Raw genomic sequence first — 13,977 nt, forward strand, 5'->3', positions numbered from 1 at the left:
TTTCTTTGGACAGTGTTCTACCTCGGAAAGCAGAAAGTGGTTTTAAGACAAAGCCATTATGTACAATATACAAATACCTAGGTATATATTAGCAGCAATTTTGACTCTCTTTACCTGGATTTTTAACCACTTCAGTAAAATAAACATGTATGGGTAGGTTCGCTGAATTTTCGCAGACAACCTACCGTGTCACCAGCACCCTGTTCAAGAAACCAGAACTTTGCCAGCACTCTAGCAACCCTCTTTTACCCCCCTCCCCCCATAACTGCCCTCCACCGTCTGACTTCTGCCACAGGCTCCTTGGTCTGACTGTTTTGTGTCTTTGGATGCAAATGCTTTTTTAATAACTGAATTGCTTTAATTTAACTTAAATCCCAAACGTGAGATGAACTCGGAGACGCAGCCTGAAGCTAGCAGCATAATTTATCTTGTGCGAGAGGCAAGAGGTTTCCTTGGGGAGGAAAATAGCTGATTAGCAGCCACAGTTGTTTTGGGGGGCGCAACCGTTCTGGCCAGGAGCGCAGAGAGGGCAGGAACCGGCCCCATCTCTAAGGGCTCGGCTCCTCACCTCCCGGGTTGGTCAGAAACGTAGTCATCAAAGCAATGGCTTCCCTTTTCTTTCCTCTTTGGTGTAGAAGGAGCCTGTAGATGCACCCCCCCCACCCCGCAAATGCAGAAACACTACTACTTAGTTTCCAAGCCCAGATTCCCACCAAGATAGCTCTCCCCCCCCCCTCTTTTGCAAGTCTCTTGATTTCATTCTTTGAACCTGTGATTGGAGGTTAAAGTGCACCAGGTTGGAAGGAGGAGGAAGCTCTTAACAATAAAGGTTTGAATATTTCGCGGTGATCGGGTCGCAGCCCTCTCTTGAGCTCCCCTCTCCCCTTATCTTTTAAAATGCAAATCGTGTTTCGGGGGGTTGTGCGCGGGGTGCGCGCTGCGCCTCGACGTCTCCAGCCATTGGTGTCTGTGTCATTACTAATAGAGTCTTGTAAACACTCGTTAATCACGTAAGGCCGCCGGCCTGGGGCTCCGCACTCCAGCCTGTGGCGGGTCTTCCCCGCCTCTGCAGCCCAGTGGGGAGGAGGTGGGAGGAAAGAAGGAAGAAAGGGAGGAGGGAGGAGGCAGGCCAGAGGGAGGGACCGCCTCGGAGGCAGAAGCGCCGCGAGGAGCCAGCGGAGCACCGCGGGCCGGGGCGCAGCCAGCCGCCGCTCTCGGCGCCCCCCTCGCCCCTTCCCCTTCGCGCCCCCCCGGCAGCCTCCAGCGTCGGCCCCCAGGCAGCATGGTGAGGTTTGCCGTCGGGCCCTCGCCACCATGTACGTGAGCTACCTCCTGGACAAGGACGTGAGCATGTACCCCAGCTCCGTGCGCCACTCTGGCGGCCTCAACCTGGCCCCGCAGAACTTCGTCAGCCCCCCGCAGTACCCGGACTACGGCGGCTACCATGTGGCGGCCGCGGCCGCCGCGGCCGCGAACTTGGACACTGCGCAGTCCCCGGGGCCGTCCTGGCCCGCGGCGTACGGGGCCCCGCTCCGAGAGGACTGGAACGGCTACGCGCCGGGGGGCGCCGCCAACGCGGTGGCGCACGGCCTCAACGGGGGCTCCCCGGCCGCCGCCATGGGCTACAGCGGCCCGGCCGACTACCACCCGCACCATCACCCGCACCACCACCCGCACCACCCGGCCGCTGCGCCTTCCTGCGCCTCGGGGTTGCTGCAGACACTCAATCCCGGCCCTCCCGGGCCAGCCGCCACCGCCGCCGCCGAGCAGCTGTCCCCGGGCGGCCAGCGGCGGAACCTGTGCGAGTGGATGCGGAAGCCCGCGCAGCAGTCCCTCGGAAGCCAAGGTAGGCGGCGGCGGCGCCCCGCCGGAGGGGGCTGCTGGGCCGGCCGCGCGTCCCGCGCCGACCCGGGCGTCCCGAGCTGTCTGGGAGCCGGGCGCCAGGAGGGCCGGAGAGGGAGACAAAGTCAGGGGGCCCCCGACTGCCGGGCTTCTCTACCGCGCCTGGGCTGGCGGGGTGGGGGTGGGGGGCGGGAGGGAACAAGTGGGTCTCCCAACCCGTGTTTAGGTTAGGGCAGAGGAGAGCCTTCCTCCTTCCAACGTCCCAACACTCCCAGGACACCCCCAGGAATGTGGGCGTAGCACGGCTGCGTAGGAGTGGGAACGCGCGTCCCCCGCCCTTGGTGCCTCTGGCACTCGGTGCGCAGCTTGGAGCCGCCGGGGAAAGGGAGCCTCGAACTCCACCGAGCCGGGCTTCAGAGCCTTGCTCTCCACGCCGCTGAGCCGCTCAAGCAGAGGGGTGCCCTGGGGAGCCAGGAGGGCGGCGAGGCCGCGCGTGGGACCGGGGTCAAGGAATCTCAAGAGCTAGGGCGAAAAGGGAGAGCCGGCAAAGCTGCTGTTGCAGGAAAGGCAGGCCCCAGGAATTAGGCGGAAGGGAGCGCGCCCCGTCATTGAACTCCTTTGATTTGCAAAGGAGTTCGAGCCGTCCGAAGCTGGAGGGCTAGGGGCAAGAAGTCGTGGGTGTCCTTTTGTGTCTGCAGAGGGAGAAGGGGAAGAATCCTTGGTGGGGATTCAGCTTCTGCTCCAGACAGGGATCATTTCTCCCCACCTTTCCTTTCCAGGGTCTCCGGGCTGGGGCTGTGTGTGTGTGTGTGTGTGTGTACGTGTGTGCACGCGCAACCATGTTCAAGAAGCTTGCTCAGGAGATATCCCTGCAGACATCCTAGGTTTGCCGGACCGCGAGTGCCCATCAGTTCCCGGTCTGCCCCTTCTCCTATCGGGATATGTGTCAAAGTGGGAAGGAAGTTGGAATAGGTGTGGTGGGAGAGTCCTGTTGGCATCCCCTTTTCGCTCCATGAAGTTTTCCTAGCCTTCTGCACTTCCGCTTTTCTTCTCTTCCCTTGTTTCTGGCCCAGCCCGGCCTGCACGCAGGTTATGGCCACTTTGCAGAGGTTTATAGCCAATTACAGCCGTATAAATCAGAGCAGCCGTTGGGGGCTGTCTCCGGGCATCAGTACTTGAGTCACCGGGCACATGCCGGGTGGGAAATGCGGCCGCCCAGGGAGAAGGCCACAGGGCCAGCCTCGGAACCTCGCCTTGGTGCCTTCCCCAAAGGGAGACGCCGTCGCCGGAACCGAGCGCTGTCTCAGAGAAGGCTGTCTTTCACGGAGTCTGCCTGGGGCGCACCTGGCAGCGACCGGGGGGCCTACGGGAGACCTCTGGTGTGTCCCGGGACAGTGGCCGCGGGGCCAGGGCCGGGGAGGGGGGAGAGGGAGAGGGAGGGAAGCCACAGGAGCCCAGGCCGCGGGGTCAGCAGATGAGAGGCCGCTGTGAAGTCCCGCGCCGAGGTGGCAAGGCCGCAGTCGGCGCCGGGCGCCCTTGTGATGTTAATGTCGGGAGGCCGCGGCCCGCGGGCCAGAGCCCGGCTCCTCTGCGGAGCGTCATCTGTCAACGGGCTAGGGGGGGTTGGTCCTCGGCCCGGCCCGCTTTGATATACACCTTCCCAGCCCTGCCATTGTCTCTTTTAGGGCCCGGAAAGAGGGTGGTGACTTTCGCAGTCAATAATGAATTCTCACAAGTCCCTCTCATCTCTCCCCTCCTCCAGCCCCCTCCTTGGTTCCCAGGGGGTGCGGGGCGCCTCCAAGGCCCTTGGGGACGCGGGCCGCAGAGCGCGCAGGGGTCCTGGTCACCGCGTCCCCGGCCCGTCCGGCAGACGGAAAGGGCGGCCCTGGCGCAGGAGCCGCTCCCCAAGGCGAGTGTTGCTCCCGGGATGTTCGGCTCGGAGAACTTTCTTGCGCCCCGCTGCCCAGCCCCGGGGGTGCCCCTTTGCGGCTCCAACCTGGGTGCAGTGGCAGCCGCGCCTTGCGCTGTGTGCGTGAGCCAGCCCGAGTCTCAGTTTCCTCATCTGTAAAACGGGCGACTCCCGCCGGTAGCCTCGAGTGGGTTAGCGGCGGTAGCGCGTGTGAACGCGCCCGCCCCTTGCAAGGCTCCCAGGACGTGTTAGTTCCCTTCACGGGCTTCGCAGACGCAGGGTCGGGGCCGCTGCGCCCATTCAAATGCGCCTGCCGGGCCGTGTTTATGTTAATGCGCCTGGCGGGGAGGGGGATGAAAGCGGGGGCCGCCATTTGCTCAGTAGTGGTAATTCAAACAGAATGCGGTTGTTATTAAGGCATTGAAAGGGCTTTTCTTTGATAAGATCGCCTTGTCCTGCATTGTTTGGGACTGTGTTCCCCTTTCAGCGGCTCGGGGGAGCTCCCTCTGATCCGGCCCTGTATCTTCCCAGGGCGCTTTTGTTGTGGTTTGCAAAGGGTTTTACCTGAACAAAGTCGGCCTGCGGGGCATTAAACACCTCCAAGAAACTCCCAGACCCTTTAGATCTTCCTGTAGGATCGGGCACCGGGCGACTGAACCTGTTCGGCTGCAGGATGACCAGGACCTGGGGCCAACGAGGAGCCCCTGCCAAGGGATGACCCAGGACAGACCCGGGGGAGACGCCAGGTTCTCGGGCCTGCTCCAACCGCGACGGCACTATTTGTCAAGGCCCTTCAGTAAAACAATCAATCTGAGGTTTAATATGTTGACTCAATCCAATGAGCACAGATCACTGGTCAGGATAGCTCTGGCAGAGTTTGTAGCAGAAATAAATGGGGGTGGGGGGGTTTCAAAAAAGAAAAAGTGCCAAATGCGAAACCGTATTCAGCCAGGTATAGAATGTCGCCAGCGGGAGGGGTCTTCTTCCTGCCAGACCCCAGCTCGGAATTCCACCAGATGGGCCTCGTGTGCCTAGGAGGTGATTCTGGTCTGTCACATCCTGCACCCACCCCCACCCCCCTTCCTACTGTTAATAAAAGTAGAAAGCAACAGACAGAAAGTCACACCACCACCCCACGCAGCGACACCAACGCATCCCCACGGCCCCAGCTGCTTTTAGGGTGGGCTTCCGTCTTCAATAGGCCAGAAAATGTGAACATTCCCAGGACTCTGGAGACTCTGTCCTGCCCCCTTTCCCTTTGGGCCCAGCCTGCTCCAGTGCTCTGTTTGGTTTACCAAATGGGGGGCTGGGTTCTGCTATCTTGTGTGTAGGAGGTTGGAGTTTTTCTTCGTTTTTAAAAACCACTTAACCCCAAGGTGAGTTTAGTTGTCTCAGATAGCCTCGCACCCTCCCCTCAGGACCCTCTGGGGGGTCTTGTCAGACCCGGCAGGAATCAGCCAAACCCTGGCCCCCCGGGGCGAAGAAGGAAGAGAAATAGCCCTTGGGTTAGGGAGGTTTGTCATTACCCATGACTGATGGGCCGCCTTGCGGTTCCCCAGCCTAACTTCTCCTTCCTCCACAGTGAAAACCAGGACGAAAGACAAATACCGAGTGGTGTATACGGACCACCAGAGGCTGGAGCTGGAGAAGGAGTTTCACTACAGTCGTTACATCACCATCCGGAGGAAAGCCGAGCTGGCCGCCACGCTGGGGCTCTCCGAGAGGCAGGTGCGAACCGCCTTGTTCCCTCCAGGGCTGGTGGGGTTCCCCGGGGCAGAGTTGGAAGCTGGGCCCCCGGAAGCCACCTAGTTCTGTGGGCAGATTAAAGCACAGGTTAGAGGGGCGCCTGGCTGGCTCGGTCTGTAGAGCACGCGACTTTTGATGTCCGGGTTGTGAGTTCAAGCCCCGTGTTGGGCGTAGAGCTTACCTAAATAAACAAATGAATAAATAAATCAGGAGGATGGAGAGCATTTCCTCCTGAATGAGTTTAGAAAAAGTTCCTTCCACCGCTAGTTGTCTTTTTCAGGTGTTGAAAAATTTCCCCATTTTCCGGCACCCGGGAGGTGCAAAAAAGAAAAAAAAAAAAAGCCCCAAAGAACGGAGCAGTACTTTAATCCAGATTTCTATTTGGGTGAAAGAGGACTTCAATTAAAGACCTATTAGCTTTGTGCCCAGCCCAGCACCTGGGGAAAAAAATGAATACAAGACCCCAATCCCTACCCATAAAAACTAGAACGAGGCTTGACTCATGAACACTGTATATGGTCTAGAAAAATAAATAAATAAACAAAACAGGCCACATCCACAGCCGGGAAGCCCCACAGTAAATCTCATTCTCAACTTGAAGGTGAGGACTATTCCATTTCAGTGTAGCTTTGAGAGGCCAAAGGTTGTCACTTTGAAGCACATCCATGCTGGCCTCCGCCTGCTTGTTGTAGAAAGGGCTTTGCAAAGTTTCTTTCCCTTGGCTCTGAGACTCTGAACTTTTCCAGTAAAGTTGTAGATAAAGGTTGCTTTAGAAGGAAACCTGGTGAACGAGGGGCGGGGGGGAGGGGCTCTTCTCTCCCGAGGCCGTACTGGGCTTGGGAAGGGCTCCAGGCAGGGCTGGGGCTGTCACGGGGCTCTCGAATGAACGTCTGGGAGAAGGTTTGGGGGTCCTTTCGAGAGGGCACTTTTTTAACTGGAGGGGTAGATGCTGGTGCTGAGGGCCATTCGTTTTCCCCTTGCATCGTCTTCTTCACCCCCCCGTTTTCCCCTCCATTTTCCACGTCCAGGTTAAAATTTGGTTTCAGAACCGCAGAGCGAAGGAAAGGAAAATCAACAAGAAGAAGTTGCAGCAACAACAGCAGCCGCAGCCGCCGCCGCAGCCCCCACCGCCGGCACCGCAGCCCCCCCAGCCGCCGCCAGGCCCTCTGAGAAGCGTCCCCGAGCCCCTGAGTCCTGTGTCTTCCCTGCAAGGCTCGGTGCCCGGCTCTGTCCCTGGGGTTCTGGGGCCGGCTGCGGGGGTGTTAAACCCCACTGTCACCCAATGACCCACGGGCGCCTGCAGCGGCCGAGCTCGAGGGCCGAGCCACGAGGAGCATAGACTCTGCTAGAATCCTCAGGAGAGACCCCTCCCCTCCCCTCCACAAATGTACACCAACTGACCTAGCTCTCAGAGGAAGAATGGGGGCCAGGAGTAAGGACAAGGGGGGGTTGGGTTGGAGGCCTCAAGGAAGACATGCTCCCAGATTTTGACTTTTTCTGGTCTGACTTTCTGCCAGCAAGAAGATGGGATATGATCACTGAGGCTTCATCTCGTCCCGCCAGGGAAGCATTGCCTGGACTGGCGAAACAGACCGGGCTTCCAGCCCCCACCTCCCCAGCTCTTGGCTTCCCAAATCTGCAGGAGGCACCTCTGGTTGAGGGGAGAGAACGACTCAGGGGAACACCAATGCTCGGAGCCAAGATGGCTGCCGCCTACTCACTGCGATCCGAGGGCCCGCTGGGCCCTCCTGCTCAAGGGCAGGCAAGATTCTGTGACTGCAGAAGTCACAGGCGGCTAAGATAGGAACCTGGACCTACCAAAGACTGCAGAACCCCCAGGTCTTTGTCTTTCTTCTCTTCCCTTCCCAGACCAGGAAAGGCTTGACTGGTGTGGGCGCCCAGTGGATGGTGTGAGAGGCGTGGTTATTGGACTCCAGGCCTGACAAGAGGGCCCAGGACAGGGCCTTGTTTAGAAAGCCTGTCACCAGAGCTTCTCTGGGCTAAATGTATGTCAGTGCTATAAATGCCAGAGCCAAGCTGGACTTCCTGTCATTTTCACAATCTTGGGGCTGATGAAGAAGGGGAGTTTTTGTTGTCGTTGCTGCTGTTTGGGTTGTTGGTCTGGGTAACATCCAAGCCAGCATTTCAAAAGCCTTCTGGATCCACGGGGAGAGAAGTGGTATGGTGAAGGGAAGTGGGGGGTATTTGAACACAGTTGAATTTTTTCTAAAAAGAAAAAAAGAGAGAGAGAGAGATAAATGAGCTTTCCAGATTTCAGATTCTGTATTTATCGTCTTCAGATTTTGTCTGGAATTATTATTTTTTTTTTTTTTTAAAGAAATGAAACATCTTGTCTACTTGCAACCTAGTGTTGGAAAACTCGGACAGGGAGTGGAGAAGGTTATCTGAACAACCTCATTTTACCCCAGAGCATCAGAAGCCTGAGGGAGCAGGTTTTGAGACCTTCCCTGCCCCCAAGCCTGAGCCCAGCCTTGGATTGTGGAATGTGTGGTTCTCCTGGGGGTGCCTTTGGGCAAAATGCACATCTGAATGGTCAGCTGCTTCCCAGCGGCCAGGAATTATGGGGGGTGGGGGTAAGCGTCCCCTCATATCATCTCCTCAAATCTACACTGACGCAGTTACCAACACTCCCTGCATCAGTGAGTCCCTTCACCCCAGGGATGCCCCACAATCCAGCTAAACAGAAGCATTAAGTAAAAAGGCTTTATTTTCTGCTCTCCCAGGGCAACGTTTCCATGAATATAGTCTTCTGTGAATCACTGGGCATTTCTGTGAGCCCTGTCTCCACCCCTTGTCCTTTCTCGCGAAATCCTCCCACCTACCCCACAAAGAATTCAAGAACCAGTATAAGGAGAGCCTTTCAGTGGTGGTTGCTTGTTATCTGGCCGGCCCGCTGGGGACCGGGCTGCTGTCCCTGAGGTTTTTGGGTCCTGGAAGCCACCGAGCAGGGCCCGGGGAGAAGGGCCTCGCTCTCGATTCCGGTCTTCCCACAGGCACCTTCGGGCCCTAATCGCGGCCCTCCGCCGAGGGAGGAGGTGCCCCGAGGGCTGCGGAGGAAGAGCCGAGCGGCGAGACCTAAATACCGCCTGCGGCATCTCCCCGGTCCCGCGGCCCTTCCGGGTGGCATTCCGCTCGCTCGGGGATTGAGAAAGGGGCGCTGGCGGCCCGGGCCGCGGGCGCCCGGCTCGGAGCCGCAGGGAGAGAGCCCGGCCCGCCTCTCGGGCTGCGGGGTCCTTTGAGCCGGGGATGGGGGGCGGGGGGGTGGGGGGTGGGTGGCGATCGCCGCGAGGTTAGCCCCCTCCCCCGGCGCCTCCTGCGGAGTGGGGCCGCGGGGAGGGGGGCGCGGACCCGCACCCGGCCGCGCCCACCCGCCCCCCGCCGCCGCCGCCGCCGCGGTTGCTATGCGTTGCTGTGAAACGCCTGTCAATAAACCCTGTTTGGACAGTGCCGCGAGAGCACAAGGGTTGTTTGCTTAGTGGTTAGAGGTTCAAAAGTCGGCATTGTCCCGCGGCAAGCGATTACAAGTTCTTCCCCTCGCCGGGTCCGGCCCCCCAGCACTGACGCCCGCCGCGGGCCCGCGCGCCAGGCATCCGGGGCGAAGAGGGGAGCTCGGCTGCTCTCTGAAATGCAGGCCCGGGGCTACGAGCCGCCCGCCGGGCTCCCAGGTCGGGGAGGGGGCGGGCCAGGAGGCCCCCGCCCCCCACCCGGTGCCGACGAGGCCACCGCGCCTGCGACGCCGAGACTCACCCTTCGAGCAAACCCGGGGAGGGGGGGAGGAACACGGGGACGTGGCGCGAGCTGGGACGCCCGGGTGTGTTTTTGAAAGGGCGGCCTCGCAGCTGCCAGGGCCTCCGGCTCTGGGACCGGGATGACTCCGCTTCCCTCCGGATTCCTCGGCCCTCCCGGAGCTCAGGCCGCCAGGGGGCGCGCGCGCTCTGGGAAGAGCGGGGATCCGCGCCCGCGCTCCTCCCCCGCGTCCCGAGCGGACCCGGAAGGGGACTCGTTCGGAGCCCGCTGGACGGTCGCAAGCTCCAGCGCCTGTCCCGCCGCGGCTGCTCCCCATCTGGGGCGCCGCGAGGCTTCTCCACTGTGGCCGCGAGCCTGTTGCAACTCAGGCGGGCGCAGGAGATTCTTCAACCGGTTGAGCTGTTCAAGAAAACCAAATTTGGGTGAAGGGAGTTACTCGCCTTCCCAAAAGGTCTTCTTGCACAAGATTTTTAAAAAAATAAAAACATTACAGTAATACGGATATGATATTAATATATAGAAAGACTGAGAACTTAGGATACATATGGGGGGGGGGATGGACCCGTATTGTTGAACTCCTGTCCAAACAAGGCATACAAGGGAGGCCAGGCTGGCTCAGGCGACTCTTGATCTCAGGGTCGTGAGTTCAAGCCCCATGTTGGGAGTGGAACCTACTTATAATTTAAAGGAAAAAAAAGTTTAAAAAAAAAGCATATATGGAGAGAAGACGGCTTGAGTCCTTTTTTTCCCTTCTGTGAACAATTCATGGCTTTATCGTATTCATCCCATAAAGCTAACAAGATGGGCCCTTAATGAAAGTAATGAAAATTTCAATCAGTTTCACTTCTTTCTGATATTATCTATAAGAGTCCTACAATAGTCAAGAAAACTAATCTTAAATGGAAATCTATATATATAAAGAGCAGTATTCTTGCTGTGGTTATCCACAGCCACTCAGGGGGAAAAAATAGGAGAAGGCAGCAAGTAGAAATAAAGAACTTCAACTACACTGAGCGCCTGGCTGGCTCAGTTGGTAGAGCGTGTGACTCTTGATCTCCCGGTGGTGAGTTCAAGCCTCACATTGGACCATTGGGCCTAGAGTTTACTTAGGAAAAAAAAAAAAAAAATCTTAAGATCTAAGGGGCATTGTTTGCACCTTGTTTTAGAGAGGGGCTGCTATTTACTGGTTTAATGGCCTCGGGGAGATCTCCACCACTAATGGGGGAATCAAATAAGGTAAAAGTAAGGGAATGCAATTTACAGCACACACGTAGGATCAATCCCCAATAATGACAAGAACTACGGCTGCATCATGAACCATCTCTTGTAAACGGCAGAAGAATCCTTACAGAGAACCTGTGAACAGGGATGATTCCTCAAATCACACATGAAGTTTTTGGAATTCATTGTCTCACTCACTTTGCCAAGTAGCCCCCAGTCCGTTGTCTCTTGATTTCCACTGCCTAGGCACCTGCATACAATCTCAAGTGACAAAGCACTAACATTCCAGACACGAAGACATCTCACTGCCGTGCATAGTTAACTTTTCATCTACCGGGAAAAACATCCCCAAACCCTTCTTGTTGTAATGAGGAGACTCAGATTAGTTGAGGAGGTAGTTAGGGACATCGATCAGGACGCTTTCAACCCCAAAGGGGCAGAGAGGCAGGTATTCTAATTAGATGGCATTGAAAGTTTCTCTATTTTGAAGTAACTTCCCTTCCAATATCTCAATGTCCATTCTGTACTCTTCTGGGAGACACCCCAAAAAGTTGCTGTGGATTTAATTCTTTAAGGCTGATTTCATCCCTTGAAGTAATTTCAAGCATTTGACTCCAGTGCCCACATTTTCCCCTTGCACTGAAACCACAGCAATAGGTTTCGTGTTACATTAGTTTTGTGGAAGATACGGGACACATTCATACCTAAATAATGTAGATTAACTTGTTCACATTTTAAATTAGCAATTGTTTTCTTGAATAACATTGAGATCACACAAACTTCTAACCTCCATCATTCTTTTTTTTTCTTTTTTTATATGCGGATATTTATTTTTTAAGATGCTTTGTTGGCAAATTGGTTAACATACAGTGCATACGGGGGTAGATTTTCTCGAAGAGTACGAAACATGATGTAAACAACACAAAACCTCTCACACTCCAAACCAAGAAAGTAGAATCTCCCAGTTCCGGAGATTATACCAGCATTTACCGTGACATTGTTCTCCAAAGAATCAGTCTTTGAAGAATCAGTTTAGAGAGGGTGAGGGCCAGCACATAGATGACCTTTGGGCTCCTAGGTCTCTAGCACCCAAACATTACGTTTGTTTCAACTACAGTTTTTCCATTTCGGAATTTGTCATTAACCTCAGGGGATATTGCTACTATGATGACAAAGTTAAATAACCAGTTGGTTTTCTTTCTTTCTTTCTTTCTCTTTCTTTCTTTCTTTCTTTCTTTCTTTCTCTCTCTCTCTCTTTCTTTCTTTCTTTCTTTCTTTCTTTCTTTCTTTCTTTCTTTCTTTTTCCCTGCAGGATCCTGGCGATTCTGTGCTACAGGTCTGTCTAATCCATCAACCAGAACACAGCCCATTTGGGTCCATGAAGAATTCCCTGATATTAAATGATAACCAGTCTCTCCACACGTACATATTTACATAAAAAAATAATATTCAGGTCATGTCTTGGGTTTTTGTGCCCAGTGTTGTTTTGGTAAAGTAGGAGCCCAGGCATTTCGTGCATTTTAATATTTGTGTTTTGATTTCTAGGAAAGGAATTCTTTTCTAATTGTTTATGTGTTATCAGAACTTTCAGGATTGACAGTTTGCTATCATAACGCATTGTAGCTGTAGTATGACGATGACAGGTTTTATGCAAGTGATAGATGAGAAATTTCTCCCCAACCTCAGGAAAGCAAACAATGAAACCCAATACAGGAGCTAGTCACTCGTACAAACATACAATGGCCTGTTGGGTGGCTCTTAAAGAATTTTAACTTATTGGCGATTAGTGGAATAAGTGACAAAGATGAAGTACCTAAACCACACACTAGTTGTCAAAGATGACCCGAGCAGCCTCTGTCTTTTAATTCCTGGAAGACACTTCGGGCATTTTCTTTCGCTCTGTGTATCTAACGTATCAGAAACAAAAACCACACCAAAAACTCCACAGGATTACATTCTATTTTCGGTTCCCCCACTCCTGCTTTCTAGGTAGAATTATGTGAGTTGCTAGAAACAAATAGAAGACAGACATAATCAAGCAAGACTTAGAGACCATTGGCCAATAAACCGTAATATAGAAGCGTGTGGGAAGAATCAAAAGAAAGGCTGTGTGCATGTCTGGAATCCACATCTGTAAAATAAAAACATTTTTTCCCCCGAAACCACTTTATTTATTGATTGATTTATTTGCTCTTATTTTGGGGGTTTTCCTCAAACCACTTTAATGAAAAAATTTCAAATTTCAGAAATCCAAATTCCTTTGATTCTTTTCATTTGTTCCTGTTACAATTCTCATCGTTTCTGCAAATCTGACATAGCCACCTTAGTACTTGGACATCTGCTACTGACGCATTGTTACACCCATTAGATTCAGAATGACATTCTTTATTTAAAATTTTTTTTAACGTTTATTTATTTTTGAGACAGAGAGAGACAGAGCATGAACAGGGGAGGGGCAGAGAGAGAGGGAGACACAGAATCTGAAACGGGCTCCAGGCTCTGAGCTGTCAGCCCAGAGCCCGACGCGGGGCTGGAACTCACGGACCGTGAGATCATGACCTGAGCCGAAGTCGGATGCTTAACTGACCCAGCCACCCAGGTGCCCCAGAATGACATTCTTTAAAAAAAAAAAAAAAAAAAAAAAGTGTATTTATTTTTGAGAGAGAGAGAAAGAGAGAATCCCAACCAGGCTCCTCCCTGTCAGTGCAGAGCCGGAAGCGGCGCTCGAACCCACCAACCAGAAGCTCATGAGCTGAGCCGAAACAGTCAGATGTTTCACTGGACTGAGCCACCCAGGCGGCCCCAGAATAACATTCTTGATTATTATTTTTTTGAGAGGAGGGGATGCAGCTGAGCAAGGGGCAGAGAGAGAAAGAGAGAGGGAGAGAGAAGAGGGCCTGCTGGACATAACCTGAGAAGTCAAGTCAGAAGTTAGATGCTTAACCGACTTGAGCCACCCAAGCGCCCCAAAACGTCACTCTCGATCATGATCTTAAGCCCACAGAAAGCCAACCAGCAACATTTATTTCTCCTTTCTAGGGCTAGAGTCACGCAACTCACACTTAGTTCTCATTGTGACTCTTGGGTGGACCCTTGGGCAGAACCGAGAACCAAAAGGCCAAATGACCAAGTGAATGAAATGGCCAAACGGTCGTGCCGTCTTGAAGCCGTGACGTGAGTTAGGTTTCTAGATGGGCTTGGAATTCCCGAGTAAAGCTGGGCGCCGCTTTTGCAAATCTAAAGCCAGGCACAACCGACGAGAAGCAAGCTGTTCCCTTAGCGGGAACGCCCACCTCTACCCCAGAGAAACCGTCTGGATTTGAGTCTTTGTTTTAGACAGAAAAATGGAAGAAAACTTCGCTCAGGCCCAAACAGAGAAAGAGTCATCCAAAAGAGGCTAGCCTTGCCTGGCGTCAAGGCATCTGCGCGCGGCCCCAGCCACCAGGGAAGATAGACCCTCAGGTGGCAGTGGCCTCACCCCTTCCCCTGCA

The 13,977-nt window shown here is 54.3% G+C and overlaps 1 protein-coding gene across 2 annotated transcripts; it reads left to right on the plus strand.

Moving 5' to 3' along the window:
* The first annotated feature begins 896 nt into the window (after window positions 1-896).
* Window positions 897-8,447, plus strand: CDX2 (caudal type homeobox 2). Of its 2 annotated transcripts, none has more exons than XM_058689005.1 (3): window positions 897-1,846; window positions 5,334-5,475; window positions 6,526-6,784. In XM_058689005.1, exons 1-3 carry the CDS (start codon window positions 1,315-1,317, stop codon window positions 6,665-6,667), a joined length of 816 nt encoding a protein of 271 aa, XP_058544988.1. In that variant the 5' UTR covers window positions 897-1,314; the 3' UTR covers window positions 6,668-6,784. The 2 variants fall into 2 exon arrangements, with proteins under 2 accessions (XP_058544988.1, XP_058544981.1); XM_058688998.1 differs by having other exon boundaries at window positions 925-1,846; window positions 5,334-5,479; window positions 6,526-8,447.
* The last annotated feature ends 5,530 nt before the right edge of the window (window positions 8,448-13,977 follow it).

The sequence above is a fragment of the Neofelis nebulosa genome, chromosome 1, assembly GCF_028018385.1.
Source record: "Neofelis nebulosa isolate mNeoNeb1 chromosome 1, mNeoNeb1.pri, whole genome shotgun sequence".
NCBI classification, from domain to species: domain Eukaryota; kingdom Metazoa; phylum Chordata; class Mammalia; order Carnivora; family Felidae; genus Neofelis; species Neofelis nebulosa.

Excerpts from the sequence above, each read along its gene's own strand:
- CDX2 (XM_058688998.1), top strand. The coding sequence starts at position 1,315 with ATGTACGTGAGCTACCTCCTGGACAAGGACGTGAGCATGTACCCCAGC. Across the intron at positions 1,847-5,333 it reads GCAGTCCCTCGGAAGCCAAG|TGAAAACCAGGACGAAAGAC; the intron begins GTAGGCGGCGGC and ends CTTCCTCCACAG. Across the intron at positions 5,480-6,525 it reads TGGGGCTCTCCGAGAGGCAG|GTTAAAATTTGGTTTCAGAA; the intron begins GTGCGAACCGCC and ends TTCCACGTCCAG.